Source organism: Seriola aureovittata, chromosome 1 (assembly GCF_021018895.1).
Source record: "Seriola aureovittata isolate HTS-2021-v1 ecotype China chromosome 1, ASM2101889v1, whole genome shotgun sequence".
NCBI classification, from domain to species: Eukaryota; Metazoa; Chordata; class Actinopteri; order Carangiformes; family Carangidae; genus Seriola; species Seriola aureovittata.
Window position 1 is genome coordinate 20,618,062 of NC_079364.1, and position 15,618 is coordinate 20,633,679.

General features: G+C 41.9%; 1 protein-coding gene across 1 annotated transcript in view; it reads right to left on the bottom strand.

The window, feature by feature from the left end:
• Positions 1-15,618, bottom strand: part of ush2a (Usher syndrome 2A (autosomal recessive, mild)) — a 205,466-nt gene that overhangs the window by 4,386 nt on the left and 185,462 nt on the right. The window contains 17 exon segments of the mRNA XM_056372888.1: positions 95-182; positions 1,016-1,157; positions 1,345-1,428; positions 1,879-2,055; positions 2,156-2,254; positions 2,389-2,507; positions 2,645-2,790; positions 3,312-3,404; positions 3,594-3,800; positions 8,171-8,501; positions 10,216-10,385; positions 10,511-10,792; positions 11,831-12,200; positions 12,321-12,682; positions 12,983-13,324; positions 13,775-13,920; positions 14,027-14,108. Coding sequence (XP_056228863.1) covers positions 95-182; positions 1,016-1,157; positions 1,345-1,428; positions 1,879-2,055; positions 2,156-2,254; positions 2,389-2,507; positions 2,645-2,790; positions 3,312-3,404; positions 3,594-3,800; positions 8,171-8,501; positions 10,216-10,385; positions 10,511-10,792; positions 11,831-12,200; positions 12,321-12,682; positions 12,983-13,324; positions 13,775-13,920; positions 14,027-14,108 — 3,240 coding nt within the window.

The following is a 15,618-nucleotide window of genomic DNA, read 5'->3' on the forward strand; positions in this document are numbered from 1 at the left end:
TTGTAACCCCGACTACCTCTCTCTGTCTTCTCCCCTTTCAGCCATCTTGTCACTCTCTCTTTCTCTGAGCGCCTTGTTTCTCTGCCCCTCTCACCATGTACGTCTCTCCCCCAGCCTTCCTGTTCTTCTGAAGCATGACCAGTGGAGGGCGCTCTCTGGCTGACGGATTCTTCCTCAGGGCTCTGGAGGGGAGGAAAAAATCATTAACACTGTTTTCTTCTCAACTGCACTGGGTCCCAGTTTCTCTTAGATTGTGTGCTTTAATCATATACGAGGCTCTGAATGGTCTGATGCTGGAGTACATAACCAAACTCCTTACACCCAACTTTCTGAACAGGCTCCTCAGGTCTGCTAATCTGGGTCTCATAACTATTCCAGAGTCCAGGTTAAAAGCAAAGGGTGATCGAGCCTTTGCAGTACTGACTCCTCAGCTCTGAAACAGCCTTCCACTGAGCGTCAGGTCAGCTAACTCTGTTGCTGCCTTTAAATCTCTTCTTAAAACTTATTTTAATAGAATGGCTTTTCCTATCAGCTGATAAACTAGACTTCTGGGGCCAGGAGCTATTTTTATCATTCAGAGTTTTTATCTCTTATCTTCTTTCATTGAGAGTTTTTGTTTGCGTGTGTACGTGTGTATATGGATAAGCATATTTGTATATGTATATATATATGTGTATGTTTGCATGAACAGTATATCCACATGCTTTTCATTATTTATCTCTTGAACTTGTCCCTAATTGTTGATGTTTTTCTCATCTGTGGAAAGCACTTTGTGCTTGTTGCTTGAAAAGCGTTCTATAAATAAAATTATTATATTCTTGTTCAGATCAAATTGTCTGTGTTTTTACATAGAGTGTGCTGTGTTTTATAAAGACATGTCTAAGTTACGCTCAGTTTTATGTATTAGTGCAGTTTTATAATATATTAACAAATGCAGAGTACTTGAAGTACCTGATGAAATTCTATTCTTTTTGTGTCTTAAATCTTTTGCATACTACACATTACTTCAGAATACCTCTGTAGCACTAGGCCCAGCAGTATTGCTAGCAGAAAGAGACCCAGCAGCGCTAACAGCAGGATGAACCACAGCTCAGAGTAAACTGGGGTTGCTGAGATGCTGACACCCTGTGTACCACTGTCTTCAGGCTCAGGAGGATCTGCAGAAAGACAGAACACAACATTTTGTGTCAAAACATCATGCCCATAAAGTTTCACTGAATTGCAGAAGAGGGCATAAGAGACAGATTCCTGAATTGCTGTCTTATATTCAGCTTCAAGTTTGACTGTCTCTAGTAGTGTGTGTGTGTGTGTGTGTGTCTGTGTGTGTGTGTGTGTGTGTGTTACCGAGGCCTGTGGCAGGGCTGTATCTGATGGTGGGAGTACTGGCACTGCCACTGTTTGTGGTACAAGTCACCTGAAATAAAAGAGCTGAGAAGAACAGAGAGAGATATGGAGCAGAAAAACATACAGTATTAAGTTGAAGTGGAGGTAAAAGATTACATATGTAGAGTTGGCGCTGTGAGGCTGCTTATATATCCAAAATTAATACTTGAAATGAAAAACATTTACTCTAGTGGTTCTAATCAGAGGCAAAACTACTACTCTTTACAGTCACTTCTGGATGCTTCTCCTGTCAACACTCCAACTCTCTCAACTCATAACTGCAGCTCAGTCTGTGAGGGCAACTTTCTATTCTCTGAGCTAATTAATTACACAATATTTTATCCTTTAATGGTAATTACACTAATGCTTAAGGACTGGAATGAGTTAAAGTAATCATATCTACGTCTGTAGCGGTAGACACTTAGAAATGACTATGACATGTATACATTTATGAGTGGATATGTATGTGTGTGTTTGGTATATGCATGCTCTCACTTTTCTGTGAGATGCGTGGAATATGGAGATAGCTGTAGAAGCCAGTATAGACCCTCAGCTGGCTCTCAGTGACACTATACTCCTTCAGGTATCCGTTGAGGGAGAAGGACGCGGCCCAGTCCAGCCAAATGACTGTCAGATTACTGCCCACTGAGAAAGGAGACACATACTCTGGAGCTGGAGGGAGGGAGAGAGAGGATAAGAGAAACAGTGGATGGGTTTTTATGTTTCTTATGACTGGTTATTGGTGAGGGTTGTGGGCTCTGCTGTTTGTTACCTTCACTGAGTGTAGTAACAGTTGTCCAGTTGGAGGCAGTGCTGCCCATGTTGTTGAAGCAGGCAGCTCTCAGCTCATAGGTGGAGTATGGTTGGAGACCTGCACAGTTTACATTTACATTTACTCATTTGGCAGATACTTTTATCAAAAGCGATATTTTTATTCTAAAGTATGTCAGGACATCTTTGTGTCATCACAAATTTTAAAAATATCTGGACGGCACTATAACTCACCTGTTACATTGTAGCTTCGCCTTTTTCCAAAAAAACAGATTTCAACTGTTCCTTCAATGCAAGGCAGAGGTACAGGCTGGGGGGGCTGTGGGCAAGATGATCGGAGATGTAGCTCACAGCTGGAAACAGAAAATAGAGAGTGAGTGAGAATTAAATGATGGTACATGTATCTGTTCAAGTAGTCCGTCTCACTCATTAATGAACTCTGAGTGCAAATAGTTTTTCCTAATGTTAACTTTTTATGGTGTCTACTCACCTCTCAATGACTCCATTAGGTGCCAGAGGCTCGTCCCAGTCCAGCTGAATAGAGCGGGAGGTCAGGGTAACAGGACGAGGAGGGGGCTGGTGGGCTGGAGGTGCAGTCAGGGTGTGAAGCTCACCTAGTGGACCCTGGCTACAGCACTGAAAAAAAAGATTTATCGTTTTCATAAGTGTACGAGTACAGTATCCAGGCAGAATTTAAAAAGAAAAAGTATATACACAACATGTACCCTCAGGTATTTTCCAGTAAAAATGTTGCTATTAATGCAAGCACATCACATCACATAAATATCACTCAAGTGGAGGTACATTTTCTTCTGTCAAAAAATACTTTGGTAAAAGTACTAAATAGCTATTTGAAGACCGTTCTGAGTAACAGTTACGTGTGATAACTGTAAAAGAGCTGATGGGGCAGTCTGACTGTAACAATTTAATGTACATTTACCCTGTCAAGTAATTCCTTTGCAAATCAGTGAAGCTATTTAAAGTGGTGACCATTCTTTCTTTACAAGAAAGGTGTGAATACAAACTTAAACTGACTATCCTCCTCAGTCTAACTATCATTATATCTCTTTTTTACTGGACTGGCTCACTGTACTAGTTTGGAAACACTAGTGTGACACCAGTGCTAGTATCCTGCTAGTAATGCTGCTAGTAATTACCTGATAACAAGTGCAGGCCTCTACTACTACCCAGTACTGGGTGTAAGGACGCAAACCATGGAGTGTCTGCTGATGGGATGTACCCTCTGAGAGCTACAAGAAGGGGATAATGAGGTAAGTTTACATTTTAGGTCACTGTAGTATCATGAGAGAATTAGTGGGTGGGTTAGAGGGGAAGGAGAAACAGTATGTGAGGGTGAGGAAGAGGCAGTGTAGTTGTAAAAAAAAAAAATTGAAGAAGAGCATTAAGTAAATTATTAACTGCAGTGTTATGTGCTTTACCAGAGTGAGGTTGTTGTGGTTCACTGAGAACACTCTGTAAAGGCTAACAATCCCATTGGGTCGAACTGGAGGGGCGATGTCCACAATTGCTGAAGTGGCTGAAACACGCAGGAAAATAGGCGGGCCTACACCCTTGGGTGGGGCAGATCCTGTCTTCCCATTGGCCCATGGGCTGCCAGTATGACCAGCTGAATTCACTGCCCACACCTGTCGGTCAAAACTTCACATTAGTCAATAATATCAAGACTGAACCAGACTGAACTGGTGGGAAATAATAGCGAGGGAACACATGACAAAGTGAGTCAGACAAACTTTTTTCTTCCATCACAGGATTTTAGATGCATTTTATTAACTCTTCATGATGAAGGCTTCTCATAATTACCAGTTTCCACCAGACCAACAAAAGGATATAAGGCAATTCATTGGACCATCCATCAAAACCACCATCAGCAGTGAGAGCAAAACCTTTTCACCATGCAACCCAACACCAACATATCTGCATGACAATTACTTTTCACCTTCATCAAGGAGTTATTCTCACTCTCTCTCTCACACGCGCACACACAACACACACACACACACGTAAACAGTAATCTTATTTGTGCTCTTGTGTTGGGTATAATTAGACGGTGTACACAGCACAGGGTCAGGCCGGGTTGAGATTTGCATGTGTAAGTCATCTGTAGCCTGTCAGAAGTAGTGCAGAAGGCAGATGGATGGGTCTGAGCTTTTGTCTTGAAAAGTGTGTGTGTGTGTGTGTGTGTGTGTGTGTGTGTGTGTATATATGTGTGTGATTATTGTTTGCGTCTGTGATCGTGAGTTTTGTTTGCATGCGTGTGCATGCAAGTGTGTTAGGAGTTGAATTAACCTCAATAATAGTCAATTAGGCTGTGATCAATCAGACTGATTGATCTAAGTGACAGCACAGATGGACTGAGATGGGAGAGGGGAAAGAAGAATGGAAGATGGAGAGACTGGGGACAGGGAGGAGGAGGACTGGAGGAAGGGTGGACATGACACAAGGAGAGGAACCAGGAGAAATTCTGAGCTTGGTGCTGGTTTGTAATTTCGTGACTCCTGCTGCTTGCAGTGAGATTTAGTTTAGTTCTGCAGATAGGATTACACTGACACAGACAACGTCTTAGTGCTACCCTCTTGGCTTTAGTTGATGGTGGTACACAAAGACATCTCCAACATTAAAAATTATATATTCATATATGCCAAACTTTGCCTCAACAGCATACCCATTGAATAGATTACTGTATTGTCCATAATAGTTTTACACAAAAAGTTGATTCTTCCCAATGACAACAACCAAAACGACTTGTAAAATCTAAGGTCCTACTCTTTAAGTTGGATGTAAATATACACCAGTCAAACAGCCTGAACAGTTGCAGCACGGAGCCAGTATCCAATAAAATGGGTATACAACCTAATGTGCATTAGTATAGGCTACACAAGTCTGGTGCACCACATAGAATCAAAGTCTACACAGTAGAATGATCTGCGTATAGTCAGGGAAATATTTTTATTACACGGTGATTTACTGCTTTTATATGCAATCTTGTAAGCAGCCAGAATATAAATACAAACACTTCAACTTTGTCTTATCAAAAGAGTGTAATCATGCAAATATATGTAAAAATCAAGATTAAGTTCAAGTTTAGTGATCACACAGTCATACAGTCAGTCCTCTAACCTTTTCTGTGTTCATGTATTACAATATCTTCCTTTTGGGGCATTGTATATAATGTTGTGTGGTGGATGAAGAGAGGGGGACAGTGGGAGGGATGGCAGGAAGAAGAATGAAGGAAAGAACAGGCGCCTGTGTGAGGAAGTGAGAAGGAGGGATGGAGGGAAGAGGGTACGTTAGGTAAAGGGCATGCTGTCACTCTGATAAAGAAAGGTCAAAGAGAAGTGTGTGGCTAACGGCAGTGAGAAATGAGCCCATTGTGTTTGTGTGAGTGTGTGTGTGTGTGTGTGTGTGTGTGTGTCTCCAATGGGTGTGAGACAACTGACAATTACATAAATGGTCAAAAATGAAACATATATTTGTTTGACATTAAAACTATGCTCATAATATTGTTGGTTTTAAGTATCTATCAAAATGATGGCTGTACAGTCCTGCAATACAGAGATTAGGTGATTCTGGATCACAAATAACTGAGTGAACTGAGTTCTCATTTCTTCTGTATATAACCAATTAGATCTACAGTAATTATACTAACAATGTCTTGTTTGTACCTTTTATTGTAACTTTGTTAACCTGTGATAAACAAACTATTGCTGATATTGTAATCACATTTGCAGCAGCATATTAATGGAACTGAGCCCTTAGGAAGGATACGAAATCTCTGGTTAAAAACCTGGAATAAAAAGTGCATTAGCATTAGGTTTTCTATTACAAAAGGTTTTCTACGGCATACATCATGTAGTTTCTACACAGTAACTGTGACTTGACTTGTTGCTGAAAATAGTTTCAATTCAATTTGCTTCTGCCATCATAAGAATTATAACTTGCAGCAATAAAATATTCCTACCCAGCAACAACCATGTTCTTCCCCAAGTAGCAACACAGTTCAAGCCTCAACATGACGCAAGGGTTTGGACTTGATTAAGAAGTTTGTGCCACATCAACAGAAGAGAGAGAAAAAGTTCAAAACTAAAGTCAGCCCAGATCACCTTGCCCTTGATCCAGTGCTCATCTCTTCGTCCTTATATCATCTACAGACTTTTTACTGCTTTCTCTCCCCTCCTCTCCTATTGGGCCATGATTTGGCTTAACGGACACAAAATAAAAATATACCCTGTTAGCTGCCATGGCAGCAAATGAGCCGCCATGGCAACAAACGACTTCAGGGAACTTCCAGACAGTATTCAAGCTCTTTTATTGGACGCTTGTACTGCGGAATTGATTTGAGCACTCTGATAGGCCAACAGGGCTACTTGGCGGGTGCATCTACTTGGGGTGAAGGGGCTAAGTTGTGTGAAAGTGGGCAGTAATTAAAACCAAGCATAAAGCTGTCAATAGGAGCTTATGACCCAGTGTAATTAGCCTAATATGATTTCTCTCTCTGCACTGTGGTGTGCTAAACTGAACTGACTTATCGTCCTTGTGTACGCCTGAAACACAGGCAGAGAAAGGATGTGAGTCAGATAGGAACAAAGACAGATTAACAGCTAAATAAAAATAAAGCCAGGCAGACGGATAGTTCTGTAGATGGACAGACAACCTAGTGCATGGCATGGAGAATAACTTAAAATCATATGTCCAAAAATGCTTCTTTGCATCTGACACAAACACACACACACACACACACACCACACACACACATACACACACACACACACACACACACACACACACACACACACACACACACACACACACACACACTCACAAACAAGAGCACTACTGTGTACATGTGCTCATGTACAACAGACACATACCACCACCTTGTCCACGTACCCCAATCCCCCACTGGCACATCCTCAGGGGACGTGTAGCGGTCACCATTAAAAGGTCTTTCCAATACAAGCTCTGTTACCAAGGGGGCTAACAGTTAATTCGATTGGCTGGCTGGTAATCAGGAAGTGGGTGCTCTGAGGGCCCAGTGATTAATGGCTCTGTTGCCCGCCCGTCATCTCCCAAAGCTCCTCCCTCCCTCCCTCCTCCTGTCATAAATTAGGACCCTCGTAAATAAAGACGGCACCACAATCAGGCAAACTCAATCAATTACTCAGGTTCTCTGGTCTCGGCTCGTATGTCTGACAGGCAGAAATGCTAATGTTATTGTTGCTTCCAAAGGGCTAGCCTGTCAATTAGCGTACCAATGCACAGCACAACAGCATGAATATGGACCCCTCCATTTAACACCTGCCTGATTACTTGGCTTATGTGTTTGTGTGTGTATGTCTGTGTACATTGGCATGTATGGATGACTATATCAGCTGAGATGTATGCATTTGTGTGTGTGACTGGACTTTTCTTTCTTTTCTTTCAATCTGAAAACAGGCTATATCTTCTGATGTGTCAGTCACATCAGATCTCATCTCCAAATGAGGTTCAGGGATCACAATAAAACATTTTAATTTGTTCCCATGTCCACTGCAGAGGACAAAAATGAATAAACATTTCCGTAGGTGTGAGTGTGAATACATATGTATATGAGAATATATATTATGAAGAACCCACTATTTCTGTTATCCTAGTTCTTAAAGGATTTTTGTAGATCTTACTTTATCCAAAAAAAGCCTAATATATATTAAATATATTAAAAATAAACAATATCCATGAAATTTGAAAACAAGTCAACTAGCTCTCTCTCTCGCTCGCGCGCTCTCTCTCTCTCTCTATCCTTTCTACTGCTGAAAACCTCAAGGATGCATCATAAAATTTGGATCAAAATCCAATAGTATTCTGCTTTAATGACTACCCAAGGATTGGTTTCCATTTCCTCTCAGATCTGGATAAATATTATATCTGTTCAATTTTAATAGTAAAACCTAGTTACTACGTGTTTGCTGTATTTTATTTCTCTAAACACAAACACATTCAAACACACACAGCATTATACCTGATACTGGTATAGAGTGTACGGCTGGAGTCCTTCGTCTTTGTATACAGTGGAGACATTCCTGTAGACAAGTGCTGCTGCATCGCCTCTGTGGGTATCAGTGGTATGGTCCAGTCTGCGGTACACCTCATAATGCAGGACTCTACCATTTGGTTGAACTGGAGGGGACCAGGTGAGCAGGAAGGTGGTCTGTAGGCCGGTGTGTTCGTCAGGCTGCAGGTCTAACAGCGGTGCTGTCTGTCCAGCAGGGGGAGCCTCCAGAGTGAGTATAGATGACCAGTCACTGGAGGAACAGCCCAGCGCTGTGCAAGCCTCCACCCGCATCTCATACCTACACACACACACGAACGCACGCACGCACACAGACACACACACGCACGCACACACACACACACACACACACACACACACACGCACACACACACACACACACACAAACCATGATACCAGTGTACTGTGATTAAAGCTTGCACATGAGTTTAATCAAAAAATAAATAAATAAATATGCCAACAATTAACCAGATATTGTATAAATCAGCAAACTATATTGAGTTCATAAATGATGATCTGACTTGCTTTCTCTTGAAACTCCCAAACTTCAGTCTGCAATTACCCTAACCCTATTTAAACTAGGTGCTCGTGTATATGTACAAAAACAGTGCCACAAGTCTTATTTCTTGTGCCAGATTTATTTAGAAATGGATTTTAGTGGACAGTAAAGGAGTTTTTGACATCGCCTTCAGAACCATGTCAACCACATTTTCCAAGTTTCGAAGACTGAATTACAGCTCAAAATAATGTATTTAACAGAAGCCATGAGAAGCCATTAAGTTTAATTCAACCACATGTCCATTGAGCCTTGTCAGACTACAAAACAAGAACCGACTTTATGTGGTAACTAATTTAAAGACATTGTTGTGTTTTTAGAGAAAGAGTGAAATAAAGGAGATGACAGAGGGGAAAGAGGGGGAGGAATAGAGAAAGAGGGGAATGAAGATGAGTTGAAAGGATAGAAGGTCATCAGAGAGAGGGGGAGCGATCTTAAGATGATAAGGCTGATGAGCTTTTATTATCTGAATCTTATTACCACATACACACATACACAGCAACATATTCATGCACACTGATATGTACACACCGGAACAGGCACACACATCTGCTACACTGTTGTCTTTGTCTCATAGACAGTGATAGATACATTATCACTGACTCAAGGTCGATGCTCTTTCTCTCTCTTTTTCTATTTCCCACTTTCTTAAACCGCGACAGTCTTGATGCTGTCCTTTTGACAGCATGTTTGACGGGTTGTTTTCACAAAATCAAGTTATCTGCAATTTGTTAAATGCTTTCGTATCTAATATATCAAACAGGCCTTTGATTTATTAAGTGCTTAGATGTCTCCAGATGTAGAGTTTGTGCGGGACAAAACAGCACAAACTGCACCATGATGATGTGCATGTTTATTTATGATTATCTTTCATGTGGAAGAAAATGCTTTGTTAAAATCATTGTGCTCAATATATAAAACCACACTTGGCTGTTTTTTGATCCCTATTTTTCCGTCCTTTTACACCTTTTTATATGGGCTCACTTTCAGTGTAATTATTTCAAAATATATGTCAAATATCACCATCTATTGACTGCAATGAAAGTGAAGTGATCTCAGCTCTGATAGCTGACCTGTGGTACAACAGTCCCTGGATTGTGGAGATATTTAAAGAGTTAACCAGTGTTTTTTGTTACCAAGAGACGGCACTCTGTTCCCCACATTTCCCTCCACTGCAGTACGTACTACACAGGGAAATGTGGAACTGTAACTGTGTTGTTAAACTTTTCTCTCAACCATTTTAAGCAATAAAAATTTAATTATAAACAAGATATATTTACTTTAGATATATTTACACAAGCTTCTTGCAAAAAAGACTACATATATACTGTATCTACCTCATAAACAATACATAAAACATACTGTTAATCCATAAACAGAAATACTTTGCTGCATAATAGCCCAAAAGTTAACTGTGGTGAATTGTTCTTTAGCTGACCTGTGGTAAGGAGCCAGCCCATGCAGAGTGGTGTGTCGGTCAGAAAAGGCACTATCCATTGGAGTGAAGACAGTGCTGGTGATGTTGAGCTGGACTGGATCTCTTTGATACACAGTGTAACTCACAATGTCTCCATTGGGACGGACTGGAGAACTCCACTCCACTCTCACCTGGAAAGACAAACAACATACAGCATAAAACTTCTCAAGACAGTACAAAGGTAAACCTCAGCTTTAGTTATATCACGATTTAGCTGTTACTCATACAATATAGACCGAAGAGATGAATGACCCACCTGGCTTGGTCCCAGAGGCGTCAATGTAGGGAGACCAACACCAGAAGGAGCTGACGGGTGAGTCTTTGCTGAGGCTGCAGCACTGCTCACTGCACCTTTGCTGTTGTTGGACCTGACAACGTAGCTATATTCCACACTTGGCAAAAGCGTGAAGTCGTGGTAATGTGTCTCTGTGCCAACATAGATGACCTCACTATCTCTGTAGAGTTCGTACCCTGTGATGTTGCCATTAGGATGCTCTGGTGGTCTCCAGGTAATCTCCACTGACTCTGGGCCAGTGACCTTCAAAGGAAAAGTCAATGGTCACATCAAACAGATCTCTGAACAGCATTCAATATTCAAAGTTATGCAGTAATAATGATAAAACAAATATATGACAAGAGACCAGCTTCGGATAGGATCACATGATGCCCATCTGTACTGTATGGTGTAATGCTGACAGATGTTTCTATTATTTTGCCCGCCCCATTTATATCAATGATAGTAGGCTAAATAACAGAAACACATCTCTGTATGAAGCCATACGGTTCAACAGCACGACAAATCACACCTCTGTGACAAGTCCTGCCTTCATGAAGGCTGTTGTTTTAGACTGCATTAGTTCTAGTTTGGTGTATCTAACAAAGTGGCAACTGAGTGCATATGTTTTGTGTCAGATGTAAAATTCCTAAAACCTTTAATTATTCTACTGAATGAGTGTTTCACTAAGCCTGTGTATATTCTCATTTGTCCAGGTCATAGTATCCTAAAGGAGTTTTTTAAATCGAAAACAACTGGACTAGGTTATTTGTCTGTGAAGACGTTTCACCTCTCATCCAAGAGGCTTCATCAGTTCGTGTACGCATCTGACCAGGCTAGGACTGGTCCTACTTTCTGGTGTGGAGACCCAGGTATTTAACCTCTTGTGGGCGTTCACAAGGATGATGATGTCACTGGTTCCCTTTTGTGCTCCAAGTGTCAACGACAGTCGTTTGCATGACTGTCGTTGGTGGAAAATTGGTTTCGACTTCGTTAGTGCTCTATTGTGTTATAACGACAGTCGTTGGAGTCACCTGCCACTTGTGAACAGTTGTTATTCTTGGAGGCTAGATTTTTGAGTCTCCTGGGAAGGGATGAAAGGGCAGCATTGTATATTGGAGATATCTCCAATCCTATCTATTCACTGAAGTGAAATTAACTTGGATGAGTGGGAAAATGTTTTCGGTAGTGCAAAGCAAGTCCAGTTGCTTTTGATTCATTCTGGACTGAAATCCACAGATTTAAGTATTGCACATATAATAGCAGAGGTTTTAATTGGAAGTCAAAAATAAACAAAGACACCTTAAGAGTCGGGGGACGCAGGCCAGTGGGAGGAGCCTCCTCAGTTAGAGCTGACGTTGTGGCACTGGTGGTGCACCCACCACTGGTACAGGCCAACAGAACCAGCTGATATGATGTGTGAGGCTGCAGATCTGACACCACTGCATTAAGGTCTCTCCCACGATAAACCTCTTCATTGTTCAGTCTCAGCACATATTCTGTAACCTCTCCATTCTGCGTCAGGGGTTTATTCCAGGAAATGTTTATACTGTTAGCTGTGGCAGTGTCCGCTCTGGGAGCTTCCACTGTGGCAGGTGGAGCCTCTAAGGTTGTGATGTTTGTATGAGGGCTGGTGATGCATCCCTCCGATGTACAGGCTATGACTGAGTAGCTGTAGAAAAGAAGAGAATACAACAAAGGTTTTAAAAATATTATTATATTTGTTTGTGGTGGTTATTTGGAGGCCTCACACAGAAATATTTAGGATAGTTCATTTGAAAGAAAGCAATACCTGTATGTAGAAAATGGCAGGAGGTCTTCATCAATGTAGCTGAGGACGGTAGGGTCAAAACTAAATGAGAAACTGACACCGTTTCTCTGAATCCTGTAAGACTGAAGTACCCCATTGGGCTCCAAAGGAGATGTCCAAGAGACCAACACCTCACTGGGCCGGCCATGGAGGTGACTCACTGTTGGAGGAGCTAGGCCATGAGGGGGAGCCTGTCTTGTTGTGACAGTTACCCAGGGGCTGCTTGTGTGCCCAGCGGGGTTGTCAGTACGGACACTGAACTCATACTGAGTCCAGGGACGCAAACCGCTCACTGTATACGAGAAGGTGTCAGTTTGTTGTGGGGATGATTCTCTGAAGAGCACCTGTTGGAAACGAGGGTGGATGATTGAAGTTGATGATTTAAGTTGGACAGTAGCAACACAATTTTCTTTTGATAACTGCCATTTAAGGTGAAAACCAAGAGATGCTGATTGGTTTGAAATTTGCTGTATTTTTACATGATGATATCTTTCTTGGGTATAAAAACAGAACCAGGGTTCAGGAACCAGAGACTCAACTGTTTAAAGATATTGGGTGCACCTGTGTATTCTATCAGCTATTGTCCTGTGAACTTAGATATCGCTGCCTATATCTTTCAGAGATGTGTCTTTATTTTCACCCACCTTTCCTCTTTCAATATCCTCTTCATTACTGCTTCCCATCCCCACTTCTTCCAAACTTCTCCCAAGTAAGATATACTCTCCAATTGGCCCATTGGGCTGGGTGGGAGGTCCCCAGCTAAGTGACACATTGTCTGGGCCAATGAAGAGAGGCCTGGGGGGAGGCTGTGAAGCAGGTGGAGCTGCTGCTGTGGTGATGTGCTGAGGAGGGGTGTGTGTGCAGCCTGCTGAGGTACAAGCTTCAAGAGTCAAAGTATAACTAGTCCACGGTTCCAAGCGACGAAACAGGAAGCTGCGGGATAGACCGCTGAACTCCAGGTTCCCCTCACTGTACAAGTTATACATCTGGAAAGGAGGAGAGGGAAAGCAGCGAAGAGGAAAGAAAAGTATTAAGAGCGGTTGGAGAAGAAGAGAAGAGGTATTGTAGGTGAGTTAAAGTAGGACATAGTGGAACAGAGAACAGTGGAGAGATAAAGACGTGAAGCAGGTGAGAGGCCAGAATACAACAAAGCTAGACAGAAAAAAATGATTAAGTATATGGTAATGTGTGTATGCTTGACTGTTCTGACTTCAGGAGCAGGCCTATTGCTGTGCACGAAGTGTGTATCAGCATGTATGTGAAGTACGTCCATGTGTATGCAAATGAGCTTTTGAATTGTGTAAGTTGATACCTCATGTTGTGTATACTTGTGGGCTTTAGTATATGTGTCTGTTTGTATTATAGATATCTATCTGATGCTACTACTGTATCTTCTACTATTTTTTCACTGTTGTTGTTGTGTGAACTGCAAGTACCGTGATGACTCCATTTGGAGCATGTGGCTGATCCCAGCTAAGCAGTAATGCCCTGCCCTGCTCTCTCTGCTCCACTGTGAAGTTAGCCAGGCCAGCCGGAGAAGCCTCCAGGGTCCTAATGCCTACCCATGGGCTGGACACACTGCCTGAAGGGTTACAAAACATCTAGACTCAATGGAGGGGTTCAGTGGCAGGTGCTGATATTATTTATCCCTGATGGGTTGAATGAGATATTATTCATATTCAACATACCTGCCCTGTTCACAGCTTCCACTTGAAGACTATACTGACTGTATGGTTCAAGGCCAAAGACTGTTGCTTCGAGGACTGAACCCTGTGAGAGAAAGAAAAAGTGAAGTATGATATACAAAGAGATGGAAAGAGTACAAGGTCAAAGAAGTAAGAAAAGTAAAAAGGGAAAAAGTAGGAGAAAGTGGGAAAGAGGGATGAGAGGGAGACAGTCGTGAGGAGGGGGAGATATTGGAGAGAAAAGAGGGAAGACAATGGAATGATTGCTCAAGAGTTAAAAAAGGAAAGAAAAAAGAGTGGAGACAGAAAGGGAAACAGGGAAGCACACTGTAGCAAGAAGAGAGTGTCAGGAAATTAGTTACACAAACAAACCCTGCATGAATAAAACCATCACATTACTCATTAAAATGGGGAATGAAAAGGAACACTGAAACAATGGCGAGCTAAGATGACATGACATGGGATTTGTGATATCAACATTTCAACATTCAGGCTCTGCCATGGTAAAGTAAGTAGACACCAGAGAAGTGGCAGAGACAGAGAGAGACTGGCAGGCAGACCGCCGTCCCTTATGGGTGAATTCAAAGCTTCCAGATTGAGTGTTTATGTCACACATGCACCCTTTCATATCAGACACACACAAACATACACAAACACAGTGTGTCTGCCAGTAGCTTTAGGCAGTGGGACCCAGCCCAACACCCTGGCAGACACAGGGTAGTGTGTATGTGTGTGTGTATGATACAGTGGGAACAACATTTACTAATTGATAAGAGACACACTGTTGTTTCAAAAGGCCCTGGCGTGCTATGACATGGTAGTCAGGGAGCACTGGGCTCCAGGATGTGGCATTGCCTGTTTGTTTGTCTATGACTGTGAGCTTTGAATCAGCTGTGAGATTGATGTTTCTCTGTGTATGTGTCAAAAAATTTGTGTGAATGCACAACATAGGAGGCTGTATTTTTTTATATGTTGACTCTGCAGTTTTTTTTTAAAGTGTCTGTTCAAGACTGTATGCTTTCACATAAGCAAGCATATGTAAAGAGATTAACTGGTAACTGACTTCAATGCAGCAGCAAGAGGATCAAAAAGACTCCAATTCAAACTGAATCAAATGAAAACCCTGACAAATCACCGTAGCGTGGCACCAAGGATGAACTGTCTGAACAACAACCAGAATGCATGTATTCACAGTTTTCATGTCTGGGAGCCAACATGTTTTTCATCCACAGTAAAATAGGATTAATAAGCCCCTAGACACTAGCTAAATCCTCCTGCAAATCACAGTTCTTCTCAGTAGAGAGAGGGAGGGAGGGACACAATGAGAGAGACACAGGGGTGGAGAAAGATGGAAAGAGAAAGGGTTGGAGGGGGTGAGAAATAAAGACTGAAAGAAAAAAGAGATCAGAATGAAATGAAGTATATGTAAGTAAGGCGATGTAGGTCAGAGAACTGTAGAGAACTACAAAAGTAAGAGAGTGAGTAAGTTAATAACTGACGAAGGAAATAAAAAAGGAGAGATCGAGGAAGGGGGAGTGAGAGAGCGCAAGACAGAAAGAGATTGAGTGAATGGTTAAAAAAAGAGGGGAGAAAGC